Genomic DNA, 23,184 nt, shown 5'->3' with positions numbered 1-23,184 from the left:
CCCCCCAGGCGACCCCATCCCGCCCACCGGAGAGGGGACAGCGGCCGGCTCTCCGTGGAGACGCCGCGGAGGCGCAGCCGCCTCCGCCCTCCTTGCAGGAGCCGCAAGGGCCGCAGCTCTTTGTCGCGGCCACGCGGGACACGGCCCCGAGCGCGTGCGGGGCGGCCGCCGAGGGTCCCGCGCGCCGGGCGGCGCGGCCGGGGCGTCCCCTCCCCGCGGGGGCGCGCGAGGGCCGGGCGGGGCCGCCGTCCCTTCCGGGGAGCGCTGGCGGCCGCCGCGTCTGCCGGGCGGCTCCCACCCCGCCCCCCGCAGCTCCGGGTGACGCTGCTCCAATAACAGCTCGCGGGGAGCCGCCGCTCGGGCACAGCCGGCGCCCCTCCGTGCCAGCCCAGCCCGCGCGCCCGCCCGCCTCGCCGCCACCATGAGGGCCGAGGGCGACGGCGCCCTGGAGCGCTTCTGCAGCCCGGGCAAGGGCCGGGGGCTGCGGGCCCTGCAGCCCTTCCAGGTGGGGGACTTGCTCTTCTCGTGCCCGGCCTACGCCTGCGTGCTCACGGTCAGCGAGCGCGGCAACCACTGCGAGCACTGCTTCGCCAGGTAGGGCGGCGGCGCGGGCGGCGGGCCGGGGGCGCGCGCCGGGGCGCGGACCGCGGACCGCGGCGGGGGGAAGTGCGCGCGGCGCGCCGGGTCCTAGCGCCCGCGTCCGGGGCAGTGGCCGCGGGGGCGGGCGTGGGTGGGCGGCGCTTTTGAACCCCACGCGGGGCTGTGCCACGTGCGTTAGGAAAGAGGAGCCAAGTTCCCGCTGCACGCCTTGCACGGCACGGTTTCAGAATTGCTCACGCGGGATGTGCAAACCTGGGAGTGCGGGGTCCTGCCCTCCAGCGTGGGCTCGGAGCCAGGCTCGGTCCAAGCGTGGGCACGGGCTGCCCTCTCGATGCAATGCCAGTGGGCCCCAGGTTCGGGCAGCCATAGTCTGTCACCTTTAACTTGTGCTTCCTGCGGTGTGTTGTGTTCCCCACAGCTCAGCCCTGCCGCAGACTTGCCGTTTCCCAGGGAACTTAATGACAGTTAATATTTCATGTCAAGTACGTGGCCTCTCTTCCTTCTTCTCTGCACTTGGCGTCTGGAGAGAAGCCAGAGGGATACTGACCACACACCCGGGATTCTGGGGGATTGCGCTGATGGGACGTATCTAGCGCTGGCGTGGGACTGGGAAAACATGGTCCCTGGGGAAATTAGGCAAAATGTGTGGCGGGAAATGGTATTTAATTGTAGCATATCATATACATATATGTCTGTGTTCGTATATATGCGTATATATTCACATACACCAACACATAATTACATGCTCAAGCCTTACGACAGTTTCAGACCCGAAAGGTGCATTAGAAATCACCGGTGCAACACTTTGTCCATTTTACAGGCAAGAAAACTAATGCCCTCATAGGAAGTGTGACTCAGTTCTGCCCATTTCCCCCCTGGTTAGGTGCTCACGAAAATGACCAAGACAGGAAGCATGGCGTTGGAGTTAAGTTTGTACCTGGCCTTCCACTCCTCTCTGAGGAACCAACCCTGCTTTACTTTCTTTGAACCTCAGTTTCTTCATCTTTGAAATGGAGATTCCTGGGCTAGATTAAGCCAACCTGAGGTCCTGCAGGTACCTTTTGAGTACAGGTCTGAAGTCCAATATACACTAAAGTACTCAGTCTCCGAGATCTGTGCACCTTATTGCGCCAGAAGACTTAGCAAAGGAAGGGACAAAAGCTAAATACTCTAGTAATCTTGCGCAGACTCCCTGCCAGAGCTGTCTTCCGCTCGGGGGGGACCTGGAAAGGAACTAGACACAGAATCATGCCGTGGGCAGCTTAAGGGCTGTATGTGATGTGGCTCTTTGAATTGGTGAGCCAAGAGCTAAAGGGTCATGGCACCACTTTGCGACGTTTGAGTGAAGTGAGCACTGGGTTTTCCCAAAGTTAAAAAGGCTGCTGTGACTGGTCCCTTGATCTTCTGAGCCTCGCTGTGGCTTGGAGTCTGAAGCAGTGTGGGTGTCTGGAGTGGCGGGAGCAAAGCAGGGTCACCCAGCACAGAAGGTGCCTCCCTCCCTCAGGGATCCTGGTGATTCCTGGAGTCCATCATGTGAGAGAAGACTGCGGGACCAGGCACATAGTAGGTCTCCGATGGTTGTCACCAGTCCTCCCCTCCAGTGAAGTCAAGATCAAATCCCTCTGGGTTCAGAGGGGAGAAGCAGAGCTAAGGGATGCTTCCCTTTAGCTGTGAGTCTCCCCACTGTGTCTACTGCACACCCCCCAACTTTAAAACATCAGTGTACAGTCAGATGCAACTTTGCAGATCGCCCTGCCATATATGACAGAGTTTGCTTTTTTCCCCCCTTTTTCCGAATGACTTTTATTAGTGTCACTAACTGTTGCCTTAAACCTCTTACCAGGCTGCCACGTGCGTTGGGTGGTACTACTGCACCTGCCCCCACTTTTCTCTGTTGGGCTTAGGTGAACTTCTGTCAACACCCACAGTTGGTTTCCTCTCTCTCCCCGAGGAGTCATTTGAAATCAACTAAAATAATGTACAAGAAAGAATGATACCACGTTGCCTGTGGAATTAGGAATCTTTGACTCTACGATTTCTATTAAATCCAGTTAATTTAGAAATAGTGGTTAGATCATTCTCATAGATTGGGCACCATTTCCTCTGTCAACTGTTTGTTTATGACTGAGGACAAATCAGTCTGTCCCTCTGTACTAGAGGAACGCATATATGTCCCATGGTGTCTCAAGGGAGTAGGAGCAGAATTCTCAAATATTGAAGCATACTGGGCAAAATCCACCACTTCCCCTGCACAAAAAGAAAACTACTCCTCATCCTTTTGCCACAAGTTTAATGTAAACAATATTGCATGAGATAAATAAGACACTGGACTATGACATTTTCTGTGTCATTCTAATAGTGTCAGGGTTTAGCTTATTTTGAAGGAAAAAAAGTCATTTCTTCAGGAATTAGTATGTTCTATAAGTTGAAAAATAGAAGTTTCTTAGGTCACAGTGCAATGGGATTCTTACTGGCAGGGCAATTCAGACAAAGGTTTGTTTCTGGGAGTTTTAAATTTATATCACATTTTCTCAGTTCAGGGGGTGACACTGGGGAAAATGTGTATCTTGCCTCAGCTGCTAGAAGGCAGCTGCTAAGAATATAAATGTCTTTCAGTTGGGTGCTGTCCTTATCAGACCTCTTAGATACATTTTATGTGTACACACACACACACCCCCCACACACACACACAGACTTTTTTGGCCATTGGCCAACTTTTTATGGCCGATTTTTTATGTTGTATTTCAAATTGGGTATTTGACATATTGTAACACTTGATGTAATTTGTCTCAGAAAGGGAAAAATCCGCGGTAACCCTGTGTTCCATGTGAATATTCATTCTGTGTGCAGCTCCTTAGGTGAGCAGATATCCCCCTTGGTCATTTAAGGTCATTTAAGGCCAAGAATGTTGTCTTTCTCGTTAGTTTGTTCAGAGTATGGGGGGAAAGTAGGAAGGCCCACTTAGTCTCCTTATTCGAGCTGTTGGAACCCAGTGTCAGGGAATTTATATTATGTCTGGCTCACTCAGAGCGGTTGTTTTAACAATTAAAATGTTTGCATGAGCACAGCACTATGATCGAGATGTCCTATTTCAGCAGCTATAAAGACGTGATGTCCCCAGATTTATTCGGTAGCAGTATTCATCTCCTCTTTTCCATTATTTTACCAAACTGTGGAAGTAATCTTCACTTGATCTTAACCAGTATTAAGAGCCATGAACTCTTGATGCTGTTTTCCTTTTTTTAAATTTTATTTATTTATTTATTTTTCCCCCAAAGCCCCAGTAGATAGTTGTATGTCATAGTTGCACATCCTTCTAGTTGCTGTATGTGGGACGCGGCCTCAGCATGGCCGGAGAAGCGGTGCATCTGTGCGCGCCCGGGATCCGAACCCGGGCCGCCAGCAGCGGAGCGCGCTCACTTAACCACTAAGCCACGGGGCTGGCCCTTGATGCTGTTTTCTTAAGGTTCTCTGAAATTGTCCTGGTCCTGGCCACCTGAAGCTGCACATGAGAAGGTGATATTGTCCCTAGGGCCGCTGTGACTCTGCTGATTCCGAGAGCATTCTCTGAGAATTGGAGTCGCTAAGAGAATTGGCTTCAAATGTTCTCAAATTATCTTGCTTTCTGAATGAAAAATTGGGCCCATGCTCTCATAGACAATTCCCTCCTTTTTATGTGTATTTTTAAAAAATGGGTAGTAAGATTAAAACATACAACAGATTTCCTCTAAAAAGTTACAATAAAGATTACAAAATCCAGCCATCTGTATATTAGATAATGACATATTGTGTTGTCACTTTCAACATTTCAGTATTTCAGGTTTTATATTTGTTTAGAGACTACAAAGGAGGGACTTGGGTGCTGGATTGACTTAGTTTGAATTCTGGCTTCACCCTTTCCTGATGGTTTGTCTTTCAGCAAATTATTTAACCTATCTGAACTCCCAGGTTCCTTTATCTGTAAAATGTGCACGTTAATACCCACCTAAGGAGCTAGTCCTGTGACAGGGGAGTCAAGTGGTCAGGGCAGCCCTAACTTGTAGTAAGCTGTCAAGATCAGCCTGGTGTCTCGTTTGTACTTGTTTGATGAGCTCTCCTGGCTTATTGTTAAATAGTGTGATAAAATATTATCATTTCAGGGACATTTTTATGGAGTTGGGGTTGGAGTGGGGGATACTGGGAAGGAGTACTGGAAATTGTTGATCAGTGGAGTCATCATTCAGATGGCACTTTGACCCAGAGCTAAAAGCAGCAGTTCTCAGCCTCAGGTCCCCCAGAATAATAAGGAGTGTCTGGGATCAGTTTTCAGTATTTTTCAAAACCTAAGGAGATGATATAATGAACCTACACAGCTAAAGCTTTTTTTTTAAAAAAGAGCCTTTTCTAGCTCCAAACTACTTAGATATTTTAATACTCTTTTACCATGAGATTAAACAAATATTTGAAAAGAGAAATGGAGGAAAACAGAAGTTTCCACATAGCGATGATATTATGGCTCCTCTGCTCTTTACCTTCAGCATGATTCTTTCAGCCGTGGCAGGGAGCGGTCCATAAGACTTCAGATGTGTCGAGTGCCGTAACATGCTTATTTTTCATATGTGGGGGACATAATTTCTGTTACAGCTTATAGGGGCTCAGTGACTAAGCTGCACATTTGGAAATGATTTGAGATGAAAGAGACAGAGGAACAGCAGGGTATCCTGAAGTGAAATCCAAACCCTGGTGAGTTAAAACCACCACCTAACACCTTTCCCCCCCAAAGCAATTGCATAAAATCTCTCAATCAAAAAACTCTGAAGATCCCACATAAAATGACATTCCTTTAAATCATGTTGCTCTTTGCAGGTCATAAAGCATTTCCAGATACAGTCTTATTTTGATCCTCCCAAGGATGGCTGGTGTAGAGAGGGCCTTATCCCATTTATGCAGGAAGAAACTGAGTGTTGGGCAGGTTCACTTGTTTCCTTGAATGTCACGTATTTTTGGTCAAATGTTTATTGAGTGCCTCGTAAGGGCCAGGCTCTGTGTCCTTAACGGAAGGAGCCACGACTTCTTATTCTGAGTGTGAACTGTGTGGTTCACACCTGGACACGGGGACTTAATTCATCTGTGATTTCTCCTCTAGCGAATGTGATTTCTATCACCTCTTTTCTCTTGCTTTGCCCTCCCCCAGTGGTAATTCCACCAACTAACACGCTGTTTCCAAAAGTTTAACAAATAAATGGATTCAGCTGCCTTGGATCTGTATCTTATGCTACTATGAGTTCAGAGATGTTTTTATTACAATGCTTTGGAATTTGCATAAGGGCAATATATATGCTTTTTTATGTATCAATTATTATACAATAAAACATAAAAAGAACACTAGGCTTTGGTCCTTTTTTGAGTTTGAAATATTTTTAAATATGCTAGAACTAAGATGAGTTTGTCATCTTAGTCTTTATACCTACATATAGAGTTTGTTTCTGTGCCCTCTGAGAGGGCAGAATCAGAGTATCACCACTTTTCTTTTTCTTAAACATATCCATTTTTCAGAACCTTGCTCTGTGCAAAGTTAAAATGATGAGGTTTGGAAATAGAACTTATAGTGCAGCTCTTCTAGGAAGCCCCTGGATGATGTTGCTGCAGGACAAGCAGATTGCACACTAGCTGTCAGAAGTTTCTTTAAAAAATGCTAAGAAATGTCTTAAATTTCTTTGGAAAGATCCATGGCTTAGTGCTGTAGTTTGGCAGCAACTGGTCTTCAGGAGAACTCAGAATTGGTGAGAACCTGGGACAGCAAAGTTGTCTGCTTTAGAACTTGAAATAGAGAATTACAAAGAAAGTTTCTACTTTATTTTGATGCTTTACACTTACCTCTTTGGCCTTAGGTTAATAGCTCCTTTCTTTTTTTTGTCAATATAAAGAAAATATGAAATAACTACAATTTTATGCCACTTTATTTCTGCCTCCCAAGGAGGCAATCAATAATTAGAAATATCCTTTATATTCCTGGAGTCATTATTAACTAACTTCACTCCCCACCACCACACACACCCCTTTTTTTTGGACCTCAGATGTAGAGTGAGGTAATCATATTTCTCAGTTAAGGCATGCTTTCCTCTGATCTGTGCGAGGCCTATTTGATTTAAAAGAGTGTCCCCTCTGTTATTGATTCCCCGTTCCCATTTCCTTCTCCTCTCAGACAGCCCCTCTCTGGGTTTGCCTGCATGTCTTTGAATATGTGTGTGTGTACGTCCTGATCATCACCAGGGAACTAGACAGGCCTAGAACAGGGCACCCGGATTGTACTTGGCCAGATTCATACGTTGAGCCCTCCTCTAGTCAGCCTGCCGGCTCGGGGGTTTTCTGTAGCAGTTCCGAGGGGGGAGGCCACCCTGCACTGGCCCCTTGTCCCTGGAGAGCGGCCACTTCTGGACTAGAGGTCTCTGTCCCCTCTCAAGCGACTTGCATTATCAGCCTCTATACATCACCATCACCTTTCCCACCCACATCCCCAACCCTCACGTCTTTGGATTTCTAGCAAATCTGTGGTAGTTGAGGGGTGCAGTCCTCCGGCAGGGAATTGACTGAAGTAACTGCCTTTTCAGGGGTTGAACCCGTGACCTTGGCCTCATTAGCACGGGCGCTCTAACCAGTCACAAAGCCGCACACCTCACTTTGTGTAACTTCTGCTGACTCTGTTCCTACCACCCTCGGAGGCCTCCCTTTCAATCGAAAAGGCGTTCACATCGACACAATAGAACAGACGGAAATCAGATCTCTTCAAGACTTCTCTGAAGGACAGAAATATGCAATTTAGCAGGAAAATAATACCATAAAGTCTTGAGGGTTCAGGAAACAACCTATCTTTCTAGTCTATGCATTTGCTGAGAATCCAGCTGTGTCTCACAGATTCTTCTTCAATCAAAAATTTAAAAATAGTATGGAACTCTTTGTGCCAATTTATTAACATAAAATCTGATGACTCTTGTACACGAAGTGGAAGGTTTCAGATGACTCAGTGGAAATATTGCATGTATATTATTCAAATGCATTGGGTTAGATTTTATAGGAAGGAGTGGATCTGAGAATTCATAAATGCTTCTCTTTGGCAAGTTGATAGTCCCTAGAAACCAAAATGAATGCTTGCTATGATCGCTAAGACACTGGTGTGTATCAGCGAGTGTGCCGTGATGTACAAGGCATGTCGGTGCCCAGGGGATCCAGAGTCACCATGGAGGAGGGGAGAAATAAGGACGACTCGCCGGACAAGTGCAGTTCACACCAGGGCTTGAAGTCAGGCGTATCCCCGGGGGAGGGAGGTGCAAAGACAATCTGGCTAACCAACAAGATAGATACTATTTTTCATTTGAGCCAAATAAAAATCTTAAGGATTTTATATCCTGGCACTTGAAAGGAGTTATGTTGCAATCTGTGACAAAATGAAAAGATCTTGGACAGGAGGAGCTCTTTCTCTTCAATCTGTGAGTACCAGGAAAGACTCTTCAGGAATGTGGGTCGTGGGCTCCTATTGTGTTGATTTTCCTCACGGTGATGATATTTGCATAGGAGATACTCGCCCACGTGACCCCAGAAAAATCTCTTATCTCTTGTCAGTTGCACAAATCTGTAATAGAGTGACGATTGCTGTTCACAGTGACAGCCTCACGTGTTCTTAAAACCTCCACAGTAAGAGCCATTTAATTATGAGCGGATGGTAAACTCCCTGAGAGGAGGGATTCTGTTTTTAATGTATTCAACAGATATTTATATTTATGGAGCACTTGCTGGGTTCTAAATCTCTGGGAAACAGCTGTGAAGAAAAGGAACAAAAATCCCTACCACCATCGAGCCTATATTCTAGTAGGTTTTATTCATCTTGATTTTACCCACAGTGTCTTGAACATTTTAAGGTTTCAGCAGATTTTTTGTTGAAGGCAGTAAGGTTTTGGGGTTGAGTGTTTTCTTTTTCTTTTATTTAGTTGAAAACTGGTAATCCATGTATGTCCTAAAGAAAATTCTGGTAACCACAATGTTTAAACACACACCCTAGTTCATGACTTATGCAAACTAAGAGATTGCTTTATGCGATAAGACAGGTTTAATGAAATTGTCACATCCCTACATTGTGTTAAAATAGCAGCAGCTTTGGGTAGACATTTTTTGGAAGTGAATGACGTTTAGTCTACTCGTACACCTGAGTAAATATTTCTAAATATCACTTAAAAAAAGCCTTTAGGGTTTTTTCACCTTAAAAACTTTCGAGCTCACAAAGTAGTAGGGATTTAGAGACAATCTACTAGGTATTTCACTCAATATGTAATTGATTTCGGCACATATTCAGGCCTTCCAAGACGCCCAGCTACTAAATACTTTCTAGGTACAGAGAGAGGGGAAAGAAGGGCACCTCCATCTTCTGTTTCTATGATTCTTCAGAGAAGGGTCATCCTAGAACTCCACTGTGGAGTCGAGGCTGCCTGATGGGGAACCTCTAAGGCCAGGCATCAGGAGTGATGTTTGAGTCCAGCTTACTCTACAGTGTGAGTTTCATTCCAGCTGTCCCAAACTGCTTGCAGTGATACGCATGCGTCTCACTGATGCCCCCTGCCCGCCACCCCCCCCCAGTCCCCCCCCCCCCCCCCACACCCCGGGCTAACTCTTTGCCTGGCTAACTCTGCAGTTCTGAGAAGTCTGTCCTGATTTCTGTGGACTGGATGAGCTCCCTTCGTCTTTGCTCCCAGTGCACCTTGTACATACTTCCTTCGTCATGCTTGCTCCTGGAGTGCTGGAACTCGGTCTTACTCATCTTTGTAGCCCCAGCACTTAGCCCAAGGCCTGGCACTCTGATACCTCATTAAATATTATTAAGTGAATAGTCTCATTTCTGCAACTTGTTTTCCTAGTGGCTCTTTGGACAGGCCTGTCACCTATCTCAATATACAACTCTGATCATTCTTGGAAGTGAATCCTTATAAACACTCGCAGAACCCTTCATTTATCCCTATTTTCTTCAGGACAAAATCTTGACTCCGTGTTAAGTGTCCTTCTCACTTGGTCCAGCATTACCCCTCGCTACTTTTTTACCTAAACCCTAAACACCATCTGGGTGATCTTTCCAGCATCCCACCAAGGTGCTATGTCATTATGCTCCTTTTTGTCCATTTGTAACCTAGAATGCTTTGCTGTGGATTTTTCCTTTCCTTCCTCAGCCTCCTTCCCACGTAAGGCCTAGTACCCTAAATCTGTGTGTCCTCAAGGAAGATCCAGCTCAAATTCCATCTCTTTTATGAAACTTCCTCTTAAATACTTCAGCCCACAGATCTCTTCATGTTATTTAGTTACTACTTTATTTTGCAATAGTTTACTATTTACATTTTTTGAATACCCTACTATTCCAGGTGTTATGCTCTAACCCTGGGGATTCAAAGATGAATAAGACCACATCCTCTGTGAGTGCCCTAACTTCAGTGTCTGTAAAGAGCTCAGTCCTAAGAGTAACTTCCTGCTCTCGACTCAGCCTCATCTGGGCCATTTGGGTGCTGAATCATTTTGCATTTATATTTACCACTCTCACGAAGGTAGGGCTTATTTCCCCAAATATCTCAATTTTTACAAAAATATCATTCCTCCGGAGCCTGGCATGGTACTTTACACAGAAAATACTACTTTTGGAATAGAAATTCTTTGGCTCAGGTAAATTAACATATTTCTTTCCTGCCTCACGTACAAGGTTTTATAGTATAAAAAATGTTCTTTATTCAGAAATAAAAGTGGAATCAATATGAATTGAAAGAAAAATGTCTGTTATATCTGTTCAAACAATATCTGATAAATTTGAGTTCCCAAGGTAAAGTCTACAATTGGGGTATTCAGCTAAACAAATTGGCAGTTCAATTTTTTATTGTTTGTCTACAGGAAAATAAAACCAAAGGGGTGAAAGAGTGTCACCTTTTAAAATTCTTCTGTAATCAATTAAAAAGGTGTGTTTTCATGTAAGTAAGACTCAGAAGAGGTCACCTGTTTCTTGGGCAAGGAGTTAATACTTATGTTTGGCTGCAGAGGGCCTGACCGTGTTCTGGAATTCACATTTAGCATTAGGTTGTAAAGGTATTTTTACATGTTTTTTTCCTACTCTGTGGCCAGAATGTTGAAGTGAGGAATATTGTGTGGAGCATTTTAAGTTTTTAACTAGCTAAATTTATATGACCTTGGTTTTGTCTTTTTCCTTGATATTTCATCACCCGGGTGTTGTGAATGTTAAGGCAACCTATGTCATACGGGAATCTAATGTTATTGGTATTCATTACAAAGTACTAACGATAACATTTATTATTGATTGTACCATTGGAGGAAATGGTAGATGTTACTTATTGTCGGTTCTTTTATGAGAGAACTGTGTTAAAAAGTAAGGCACTAGTTGCTTCTTTTGTTTTGACTTTCCAATCAGTAGGCATCAGAGAAGTAAAAGATCAAGTAGCAAGCAGTGTCATTCTGATCTCGCGGAGAAGTTAAGATATAAAGCGTTTCCAGAGGAAGACGTTAAAATTTAAAAGTGCATACCTTCGTTCTTTGGACAGGCTTTAATTGTTAGGGATTTTACAGGGCCTGCAAGATGAGGTTTGGATGTAGGTGTCGTCCAGTGGCTGAAAAGAGTCGTTTAATGTTCACTGAATATTTCTCTCCTCTGTCCATGAGCTTGGTGAATGTTTTTCTTTCGAAGGCACGGGTAAATTTCATCTCAGCCAGAGCCTGCATTAAAACAAATCCTAAATCAGAGTCATCATTTTTTCTTTTTATTGCTGACCTTGACTTGTAGTGAATCAGTGACATGTAGTCATGTTTACAATATTTTTTAGCTTTATTGAGGAATAGTTAACAAATATAATTGTATATATTTAAATTGCACAATGTGATGATTTGATATACCTCTGCATTGTAGAATGATTATTAAGATCAAGATAATTGACACATCCATCACTTTGCTTAGTTAACTTTTTTGTGTATGGTGAGAATGCTTAACACCTGCTCTCAGCACCTTTCAAGTATACAATACTGTATTATTAACTACAGTCACCATGCTGTATGTTACATCTTCAGAACCTGTAACCGAAACTCTTTACCCTTTGACCTACATCACCCCATTTCCCCCAGTGTCATAATTTTATAACAAGGTCAGCCATTCATTGCCCTGGCCACCAAGCCCAGCGTTCGCCTTGTAAATCACGGCTCCTATTTTGATAGTTGGGAAAACCTATTAGTTGCTACCTTCGTGCCCTAAATATTTCCCGCCTCCCCTAGATCTAGGCCCTGGGCTCTAACTTTTAACAAGCCTCAGAACAAAGCCCAGCGCGAAGGGGAAGGTTCAGGAAGAAGCTCCCCGCTGCACGTGGGTCCCGTTTCCCCGTTACATTGTGGATTAAAGTGCTATGTGGAGCATCTTTCACGATTACACAAAAACCTATAGCCTTGGTATTCTCCTTGCCCGCTGACCAGGGTTATAATAGGGTTCCGCCACAATTCCTCCAATTTTTATTTCTCTCAAATAAAAATTTGCTAGTGTAACCACTCTCTCTGGGTGGGAGGCTAACTTTGTTTCTGATTGTCTTATTTCAACCCATGGTGAAGTTACATTGCGCCACTGCGCTTTTTTCCTTTTCTCTTTTTCATTTGGCTGGGGCTGCCTCTGTTCAACAGAGCCTACTTGTCACTTCTTCTGTCACCGTTAGTTAAAAGTAATTGTTATTGCAAACCCCCTCCATGGCAGTATCCTTTTCTTTCATGGTGAAACCCACTAAGCATTCATTTCAGTAGCAGAAAGTAGGGAGCTTACAGGATCAAATCCTTTTTATCTAGACCAACAGCACCTGCGGCCACGCATTAACTAGCAGGAGTTGTTAATTACATCTCTAACTTGTTGATCTTCATGGCTTCAGAATTTTAAAAGCAAGAAAATTAATCACTGCGTGTCTCCTCCAGTAGAAAATGACAGGAGCGTGTCTTCTAAGTTCTGTTCCAGTCACTAATAATCAAATACTTGTATTTTCCTATAACATTTCTTTCCTCATTTTGTGGACGGAACCATTTCTTAACTTCAAAGAGCCCTTCCATGCACAGTAGGGTAGATATTTGCCCATAAAACAAAGGCTTTGGAAACATCAGTCCTCTAAATACGAGTCTGAGTGAGATTGTACTGAAGATATTTCAGTAGTTGACATCACTTTAAAAAAAAACCAGAAGAGTGAAGGCTAATTAAAAGTGTAGTAGTACACTCCTCTTGTATTTTCTCATTTAATTTTCATAACCTATGATGTAGAAACTATATTTTACAGTGGAGGAAACAGGCTCAGAAAGGATTAATAACTTTCCTAAGACCACATAGCATCTCAAGCACCAGAAAGAGAAAAGCATTTGAGGTAGGGATGTGGGAAACGCACTCATCAGATTCATCCTAAATTGTGAAGCAGGAATCCAAGCAGGAGGAAAGAAAGCTGAGGCTTTCTTTTTTAAATCTCACACCGGCTCCCAGAATACAGACGGTCCCTGACTTAGGATGGTTTGACTTACAAAAGATTTTTCTACTTTATGATGGTGCAAAAGCGATACCATTCGGTAGAAACCATACTTCAAATGTTGATCTTTTACCGGGCTAGCGATAGGCGTATGATCCTCTCGGGATGCTGGGCAGCAGCAGCGAGCCGCAGTTCCCGGTCAGCCTGAGGATCACGAAGGTAAACAACCGATACACTGACAACCATGCTGTACCCATACCACCATTCTGTTTTTCACTTTCAGTACAGTATTCAATAAATTACATGAGATATTCAACACTTTATTATAAAATAAGCTTTGTATTAGGTGATTTTGCCCAATTGTAGGCTAATGTAAGTGTTCTGAGCACGTTCGAGGTAGGCTAGGCTAAGCTACAAGGGTCGGTAGGTTAGGTCTATTGAATGCCTTTTCAACTTATGATGGGTTTATCAGGATACAACCCCTTCGTAAGTTGAGGAAAATCTGTACTTCCCCCCCCCGCCCCCAAAGCCCCAGTAGACAGTTGTATGTCATAGCTGCACATCCTTCCAGTTGCTGCATGTGGGACACGACCTCAGCATGGTGGGAGAAGCAGTGCGTCGGTGTACGCTCGGGATCCGAACCCGGGCCGCCAGCAGTGGAGCACGCGCACTTAACCGCTAAGCCACGGGGCTGGCCCAAGATCTGTACTTTCTTGTCACAGTTAGAAAATACTGTGTCAGCCACTTTATTCTTACGTAAACATTCATCATCAAAGTAGCTAGCTAAACAACCCGATCCATAAGAAGAGTTACACTGTAAACAACCTGCATTGCAGAGAAGAAGGTTTCAACATTATTCAGCAAATTCTGCAGTCGAAAAAACACTCAACCGGGATGGATGACACAGGCCTAGGCCGGTGGTTGTGCATTCTAGAAGCACATTGGAATCTCCTGGGGAGCTTTCAAAAAATCGCAGCACAGACCAAGCAAAGGAGAATTGCTGGGCTCTGCCCCAGGCCCAGACGGGCGGTGCAGCTGTGGGTGAGAACCACTGTGACAGGTTGTTAGGGATTCCCCTTTCACTTTCTTTTAGTTCTGTTCCTTGGGGTTCAGTTCATTCCTCCAAGTAACCCTTATTAATCTGTCTTTGAGGGGAATTTTGTTTTCTTTGTTTTGCTGTCTTTTTCCCCCAACCTCCTGGACAATTCAGATCAGGTTCAGTGGCAATGAAAGATTTACGGCTGTGTCTTTTGTAGGAACAGAGTTTATTCCAAATGCCTTGTATATTCCTGCAGTGAAAATGGATCTCCCCTATGAAGTTTCTCTCTGGCTGAACTTCTCAGTCAGCAAGAGTCAAACACTCATACTCATAGGGTATCTCCTCTCTTTCTCTCTCATTCTTTCTCTCTCAAGCACACACAAAGTGCAGGTACCAGGTCAGCAAATTTTGGTTTGAGTTTCAAACATTAGGCTTATAAAAGTTTACATCTCTCCCTAGTATGGGAAGAACTAGAGCATGAAGCACGTATCTGGATAATATAAACAGAGCTCCCTCTCCTGTCCCCACTCCACCTCGTCTAGAATTGCTCATACCAAAGGAGATTCTTTTTTTTTTTTTTTTTTTTGTGAGGAGATCAGCCCTGTGCTAACATCCGCCAATCCTCCTCTTTTTTTTTTGCTGAGGAAGACAGCCCTGGGCTAACATCTGTGCCCATCTTCCTCCACTTTATATGGGACGCCGCCACAGCATGGCTTGCCAAGCAGTGCCTCGGTGCGCGCCCGGGATCCGAACCAGCAAACCGCCGGCCGCCGCAGCGGAGCGCGCGCACTTAACTGCTTGCGCCACCGGGCCGGCCCCCCAAAGGAGATTCTTAAGTGATTCGCTCTCAGTGACGGGCTTAGCTTTTCTCCTTCTCTACTCTGAAGGCAGTCGGGCTCAGGATGATCTATGTTAAGAAAATTCACATATAACCAGGTGGTTGATTTAATGAGCGTATATACAGTAAAATCTGCCCCCAGCCAGGCAGAGCTTCTCAGCTGTTTGTGAGAGCTGCAGTGTTCTGTCACCCGGTTCCCAGCGGACACCATCCAGCTTGGACTCGCCCAGTGTGTGTCTGAGGAACACTTAGATTTGACATACTGAATGAGAGGGATGCACCTTCTTTGCACAAACTAAATAGAAAATCAACCTTTGTTTTGTTTCAATGCATTTCAAGTGAAATCGATTCCTGTGTTGCAGTTGGTTGGAAGGCCCTCTTTGTGGGGATGCTCTGTCCCCAAATTTCATTTTGAAGCAAAGTGACATTGACGGGATGCCATGGGAGCTGGGACATGATGCAGACCAAAGAATGCCTTTACTTATGCTTTGTTATTACTATTAGCTTATCCAAACATATAGATTATTTTTGCTTCAAGTAGTATATCCTCCTGGATAATTGTCACAGTACTCAAGGAAAGATACTCTTGTATGATGAAGACAAAATGTACACCTTGGTATGTGAATTTGGATTCTGCTACCTACTTGCTGAATGACCATGTTGGGTTAGATGTTTCACCTCTAGGATCCTCATTGTCTTCATTTGAAAAACAGGAGTAATAACTTCTTCATAGAGCTGATATAATTATTAAGATAGATCAGCAGGTTTCAAACTTTTTGGTCTTAGGACCCCTCCACGTTCTGAAAAATTGAGAACTCCATGGAGCCTTTGTTCATATGGGTTATATTTATCAATATTTACCATATTTGAAATTAAAACAGAAAATTATAAAGCATTCACTTTAAAATGGCAATAACCATTACTGTTTTTTTTCCATTACTGTTAACATTTTTTGTGAGAAGTTTCCCAAAACAAAAGCATTATAATAGTGATGTTGTTTTATAGTTTTGCAAATCTCTTTAATGTCTGCATTTCCAGCAGGCAACTGGAATCTCAGATATGCTTCTGAATTCAGTCTGTGGTATTATGTAGTTTTGGTAGAAGTTATGTGGAGAAAATCCAGCCTCGTGTAGATATGTACATAATTGGAAAGGGAGGTCCGTTTTAATAGCCTTTTCAGTTAATTGTGGATATTCTTTGATTCAACACTAAAACTCGGAAAGTGATATTGTCTTAAAGGTTAGTTGTAATGTGCAATCTGAAGCCATGTCAGTGAACTTTATGTACTCTGTTACATTAAAATCCCTTGGTCTATCTTGTACTTTGAATGACTCTTTTAGCCATGCATAATTTTTAAAACATCAAACACTGGTCATTTGGAAAATATTGGTGCACTAAATTACATACACCTTCTAAAAGTTGAGTCATTTCATTAAACTATATCAAAAAAATCACAATTGTTAGTATCACCACCAATCTCATCATATGAGAGACTGTCAAGCTCAGGGTGGCAGATATATGTTTTTCAAAATTCTAATATTTGCTCGAAAGCCCAAATTTTATCATTGGCAACAAATATTGCCAATTGTTTTCCCTGATGTAACAGGCTCACTTAATTCATTTCCATCATATGTCTGCCAAATACTCAAGTCATAGTAACCAGTTTGTCCAAAGTTGTTCTTTCAAGTAAAATGGTATTCCAAGAAACAAGTGGCTAGTTCACTTGATAATCCAGTGATCACCAAGTGCCTTTCCTTGAGACAGCCATCATACTGCAGTAGGCAGCAGAAATACTTTATGCTTTCTTCCTATTTCATCACAGAATATCAAAAAGATGCATACTGAAGAGTTGAGATTTAATGAAATTAATATTTGTCACTGCTTCCTTAGGGACATTCTTAAGTGAAACTGGCTTTGGCCCCGTACTATGAGTGTGTGGAGGTGAAGAATACTGGGACAATTTGGCGCCACTGCTTTGGTTTGTACGAAGGCACCAGAAGTTTTGCACTCCAGGCACCTTTACATCTTACACCTTCTGCAACACAAATGTCAAGACAGTAGTAATATTTTGAAAGTAGTTTTGACCACATTGACTCCCTGAAAGGGTCTCTGGGACCTCAGAAGTCTGCAGACCACACCTTGAGAACCACTGGGGTCGATAGCAGAAATTATGTAGCATGTTGCTAACACTTAACGTTAGCTTTTTCTTCCTGTTCTTCATTGTTTGTGGTTTGTGGACTTGGTGACTGGCTGGGTTGAATGAAGCCTGGCCTTTGGGAGATTTGTTATTTTGCTGAAATCCCGCTAGAGTCCTCCCTAGCTCACCAGAGTCCAATTGCATTCTCTCTCCCTGGGATGTTACCTTAAAGCTGAAAACAAACCTTGGTTTCCTGTTTACTTTACTGCTGCCATCTGTGCAGGAAGACCTATATAATCCTTTCTTTTTTGTATGGTGTAGAGCTATATAAATATAAAATATAAAATATAAAGATATTTTTGTGATAATTTCCTATTCTTTTATATCAAGGGGTCTTAACTCTGGTTTCAGAGGCTCTTCAGCAGTCTGTGTATGGGCTTTAGGTGGCTCATGAGCCCTTGAAATTTCACAAAATTTTCTGTTGTTTTTTGGGGCTCGGGGAGAAGGTGGGTTGTTGAGGGGAGTTAATAGCTTCAATCAAATTCTCAAAGAGCTTCTGTGACCTCTCCTCCTACAGAAACAAACATTAACAATGACTGTTTCAGAAGGACATTTTTATGGGGTGGCATCTACCCATCCATTATTCATTTGCAAATGCACCTCTTTTTGGAAAGAATTTTCAAAATTCCCCCCTGGTTTTAACCATCTTTAGTTTCCATCCCCTTGGCGATTCTTCCTGGTCCACATCACTTAGCAGTTGCTTACAAGTCACTTCACAGTTGTTTTTGAGCGCACCTTTGTCCTTTTTCCCTTGGTATGAAATGAAAGAGAGCAGGGACCATGCATCTTGTTCAGATGCACCCGTGGGGGGTATTTCAGGCCAGAGAATACACTCTGCTAAAGTAGTGGGTTCCTTTTTGAACTACTGAGATGTGCAAACTTGGAATATTTATTTATGCCTCCCCCACAAGACGTGTTTTTCTCCCACACATTCTTCAGTCTGCTTCTTGGAATCCAAGCGCTGTCATGAAAACTGCAAGGCAGTCTGTTTAGTTCCAACAGTAGCGTTTTCGGAATGCTTTCTTGATTCCGTGGGAGTAGTGTGGTGACTACCACTCGCTGACAAGGAGCAGAGGAGGACTCTGCAGCGGGATTATGTCTATTATAAAATGTCAGCGCCTCCAGGCACGCTGCAGAAGGGCTGGGGATGGGGCGGCTCCGCTGCAGTGCAGCACCCCTGGCAGCAGCGAGAATGCCCGGCCTGGTTGTGGCATTTCCACAAGTCAGAGAGCTGGCTTTGGGGGGGTGGGTGAGAATCAGACAGCGGGTTTTACAGATAGCGCTCTGATTTAACGCCATAGTTGTTCCTCACCTCAAAAAATTTTTTAAAAATTCTGTTGCGTGTGGCTTGATTCAGTGGCTTCACAATTTTTGAAAAAGCTGTGGCTTGTCTAACACAACAAACACACCAGCACCTAACAGCTAAGAAACAACATCTTTGTCCTTTATGGGAAGCAGGACGATAATATGGCAACAAATGGGGAGTATTGACCTAATTATGAAGGAGGCAGAAGAGTCGCTCAATAGTACACTGACAAGGTGGGGGGGTATACCAATCAGATCCAATAATATTTTCTTCAAGAATACGTCCCCGCTTGCTCAGTTGCATTATTTTTAAACTTTTCTGGACAACATTTAAATTGCTGACATACTCAATTCTATCTTCTGCATTTCTTCCGTCTCTAAATAATAAAGGTTGTCACTCACATCGCGTTTTCACCAGGGTAGGTGTACCCCAACCCTCTGTCATTGTGACATCAGACCTCCAAGACGGTTCTGTTTATTTCTGTCCCTCTTGAGCAGGTGAGAAAATGAGGACATAAGAGCCTTTGACTTGCCCCAAACTACTGAGTAATAGTGCAGGTGATGTTAACAGCTGTGGCGTCCCAAGCCAGGCTCATGAGTCAAAAAGCATGGTATTCATCTCTTTGGAAAATGCCCTTCACACTGTCAGGGTCGGTAACTGTTGGAGCGTGTGCGATTTGACTAACTCGCTCCTACTCAAAGACTGGATCTGGTCAAAATCTCCTTTGGGAAAATGCCACTTCTCGGTGGGAGAGTAAGGTAAGGTGCATCTTGGCTCTGCTTTCCGACCAGATGGCTTTTATGATTGCATGATAAAATGTGCAGCTTCACGTTTCTCTGCCTCTCGCCACTACAGTGCCCTTTCTGTTTTTAAGGAAAGAAGGATTGTCCAAATGTGGAAGATGCAAGCAGGCATTTTACTGCAATGTGGAGTGTCAGGTAGGTGCTGGGCCACCTGGCAGGGAGGGCCTTATTTCCTCTGAAGATCGGGACCCCAATGTCCTCCTCTTCCTTGTCATGGCGTCCCCCAGCACCCTCCTGCAGCCAGAGCTGGAAAGCTTAGTTGTGGCGGAGGATGTGGCTGGACACCCCTCGGTGCTGGCCCAGGGCTAACAGGCAGCCGGTGATAGGCAGTAACGTTTTGGGGCCACATGCAGGACCAAAAATGAAGTGCAGGAGAAGTGGGAGGAGAGCCATGTTGGATACAGGCAGGTGTATTACCAAGCTTGACAGTTTGCCCCCAAGGCTGCCAGCAACAGATGGAACATGCAGGGATGACAAATGAAAAATGTTAAAATGCCATCTTTAAAATTTTAAAATTTTTACTGACACAGGTCTGTATGTTTATAAATCCCTGTAGCAGGCCACACATCCCTCTTGGGCTGTTTGGACCCAGCCTGACCCCAGCTAGACTTAGGATAGCCCCTGGCAAAGCCTTTGTACAGCCAGACAGCGGCTGCTCTGAACTTGTACTTGGAACTAGAGCCTCGGAAGCGGCCAGGGCTGAGCGGGTTCAGGAGGCTGGTTGCTTGTAGACCGTGGGTCATCTGGTCTGATGGATAAGTCTCGAGGAAATCCTGTAACACGGGAATGGCAAGCTTAAGGAGGAGTTCGGAGGAGCTCTTGGTACGCTCTTTGAGGAACTAAGAATAGTGTTTTCCAAAATTCTCTACTAGATACTAGTTCCACAAAACGTTCATGGGTATTCCACAGAAAATGCATTCTGTGTTCTAACAATTTGAATTTGGGGAGAATATGATCTTCAACTTCTGTAAACCCTCCTCAGTCTATTTTTTAAGGGAAACCTATTAATACACTTCGGGAAAAGCTGATGCTATTAAATGGTGGCTTTAAGTGACAGGAATGATTTTCTCCATATCTGCACTTCATTTTGTTGTTGTTCTTCCCATACTTGGTGTCATTCACCTCCCCTACCACCCCAACCCCTAGGCTACCTCTGATTACCCACTATTTCATTGTTCTCTTTCTCTTCTCCCTATGAGGTTGGCCTCTGAAAGTCCCCAAAGAGCATTATGTAGCAGTGGGAGAGGTTGCTAAGCCTGATTTCTCATCTGACCGTAGAGCTCTGGTCACAACAGCTCCCTGCCAGAATAAGCACAGGCCGAGCCCTTGGCTTGGGAATGTCTTCCTTGGCTCCGAAGGCCACATGCACAGTCTACTTCCCTGTGTCTCCCACGCAGGCTTCCAGAGGTTGTCAGCCTGCGTGACGGCGAGAATGTAAATGGGCTGGTAGCTGAGTTTCCAGGGAATGTGCCTTCATTTGAAGAGGAGAGATCATACTTTGCACCTACCCATTGTGGAGAGAACATTCTGGGGTTAGATTGCCGCGGCATTGGAGAGATCAGCAAGCCCTGGGAATTACGTGATTTGATTCCAGGCCTGAAAAGTTAGCTGTTTCTATATTTAAGTTAAACGCTTCTAGAAAAATTAACTCATTATGTTCTGGTTCTTGAGAGAAACAAGATAGCAAATCACATACAGTTGAGACAATACAACATGAACTAGGAGGAGGAGGTGATCCCAGCGCTGCAGCTTACTAGCTCTATGAACTTGGCAAGTCACAGGACGTCTCTGAGTCTCAATTTCTTCAAATGTAAGTGAAGACAATAGTGCACATCCCGATGAATTGTAAGGGCCTAGTGATACAATAGATATAAAAGTTCTGTATAAACTGTGATGTTATACAGGTGTAAGGGCATATGAAAAATAATATTACAGTCATTCAGACTGGGCTGAAGCTTAGCTTTATGCAAAGAATAGAGTATACAGCATACTTTAGATTTAAGGGACTTGTTTTTTTAACCTAAGAGAATGGATGGATTCTAAGAACTTGAGAACACTAGTGGTGTGCGTTATAGTGTGAGTAATGCTTATTACAAAATGAGTCTTAACTTCTCTAGTTAACTGTGACGTCTGCATTAATATAAAACCTCAGAATGTGAGAGATGCCAGGTTATCTCTGGGTGTCCTGAGTGTGCTGCTAAGCTCTCTTCCATGAGGCCTCACTAGGTGGCATTATTTTGATGAATCATCATGGTCCAAGTTGGAGTTTTTGAGGTGGCCATTTTGGTTCCCCTGCCTTCAGGACCTAGTCTGCCAGACTTGCAGACTCACAAACCTCATTTATGAACACACAGTGAGGGGTGCCTTCCCTTGGGAGGTTCACATTAACCAAATACACCAACCTGTAAGTACCATGAGTGCCTGTTTATTACTTTACAACAGCAGTGTGACAGTCTGTGCATTCTCCCCCTGTAGACAAATTGTACAGGTGGTCAAATCATAATGAGATCACTTGGGTAGCAAGGAACCCCAGGATGGAGGATACAGTCATGTGATTCTAAGTCATGTTCAAAGGCCTTAGGCCAAGACAGCTTGCTGTGTCAGCCTCATGATGTGGACTCTTCCCTGCTACTCGTCCAGTTCCTGGGCCAGGGCACCCTCAGCCCTGGAGAGTACCTCTGCAATTCAATTTTTCAATGCTTCTGTTAAGTCTTTAGTGACCAGAGTACCCTCCTAGATGACGAGTGATAACACAGCTCCTGCAGCCCCTTGTTTCTCGAGGTGACAGGCTGGATATGACCCATAAGTTTCATTTTCATTTCATCTGTCTCCTATTGTTGAAGGAAGAGGCTAATGGCCATTAAGGTGTTCCATCCTTCAGTACTGAAGAACTGCATAAGTGCAGGGCAGTGTATTATAATGAGATAGAGTGGTCATAAGGGTTTAATAAAAGTAAGTGCCTAGAAATAAATGGCTGTACAAGGGCTTCCTACATAAAATCATTAGGGAGGAATCTGGGGCATTTGCTCCAGATAAAAATGTATTCAGGGTTCCGCCTAAAGGAATACTTGGATGGGATCAAAGTGGAGGCTCTGCTACAAGATAAAACGTGGCGCAAAATAAGCAGCGAAGAGGAAGGTAACTGAGTGATTCTCCACCTAGGAAAGCATGGCCTTCAGCTGCTAGTCATTAACTGGGCCTTCTTCAAAGGTAGACCCCACCCACCTGGAGTCACAGGTGGTCGGTATCACACAGCAGATGGTGGGGTTGGAATGGAGCTTATCAGCTCCAACCCGTCAGTAGGTAAGAAAACAATGTCTGCAGTGGTTGGGTGACCTGCCCAAGGTCAGAACTGGGACTCGACTGTACCGACTGCTAGGGAAGGGCTTTTTCCACTTCCCATCACTCTGCTTGAGAGTCCTGAGGACTCTCCAGAAGAGGTACTGTGGGAATGTGTCAAAGAAAGAGAAGTGGCCTTTGATGAGTGTGAAAGGGAAGAGCCCCTTTCGGTGTTGTTGTCTTTGCCAGAAACTTGTCCAAGAGGGCTAAAGCACGCATTCCTCGTGGAGGGTTTCCTCTTTCCACAGAATACAGCATCTTAGGAGATCCCAGTCACTATGTTTATTCTGCTCTCTATCTGCAGTGCATTAGGACTTTGCTTTATTTTATACAATCTGGCTATACGTATCTTGTCCTGTTTACTTCCCTCCTCATTCACTTGACTCACTGTGATCCTGCCAGAGGAAAGATTTTAATTGACGACGCATGAAAGGGTAATAGGAGGAAATATAAAAGAAATAGAAATTCCTTTTTAGTTAGGCTTGTTTTGTAACCTGTGTGTTTTAATGAACTATATTTATTTTTATAAATATGCCTGGAAAGCTAAGTGTGTTGTTCACTCACTGAGACG

At 44.2% G+C, this 23,184-nt stretch overlaps 1 protein-coding gene across 1 annotated transcript in view; it reads left to right on the top strand.

Annotated features, from left to right (window-relative positions):
• The first annotated feature begins 267 nt into the window (after positions 1–267).
• SMYD2 (SET and MYND domain containing 2) overlaps positions 268–23,184 on the top strand; it is a 49,408-nt gene continuing 26,491 nt past the window's right edge. Inside the window, exons 1-2 of the mRNA XM_087439126.1 lie at positions 268–594; positions 19,346–19,409. Of these exons, the coding sequence (XP_087295252.1) occupies positions 422–594; positions 19,346–19,409 (237 nt within the window). The 5' untranslated portion in view covers positions 268–421. The remainder of the gene's footprint in view (positions 595–19,345; positions 19,410–23,184) is intronic.

This window comes from Ceratotherium simum, chromosome 2 (assembly GCF_057802395.1).
Source record: "Ceratotherium simum simum isolate JZ-2026a chromosome 2, ASM5780239v1, whole genome shotgun sequence".
Classification (NCBI taxonomy): domain Eukaryota; kingdom Metazoa; phylum Chordata; class Mammalia; order Perissodactyla; family Rhinocerotidae; genus Ceratotherium; species Ceratotherium simum.
Note: the sequence above shows the minus strand (reverse complement) of the source record. Positions and strands in the feature narration are given on the sequence as shown.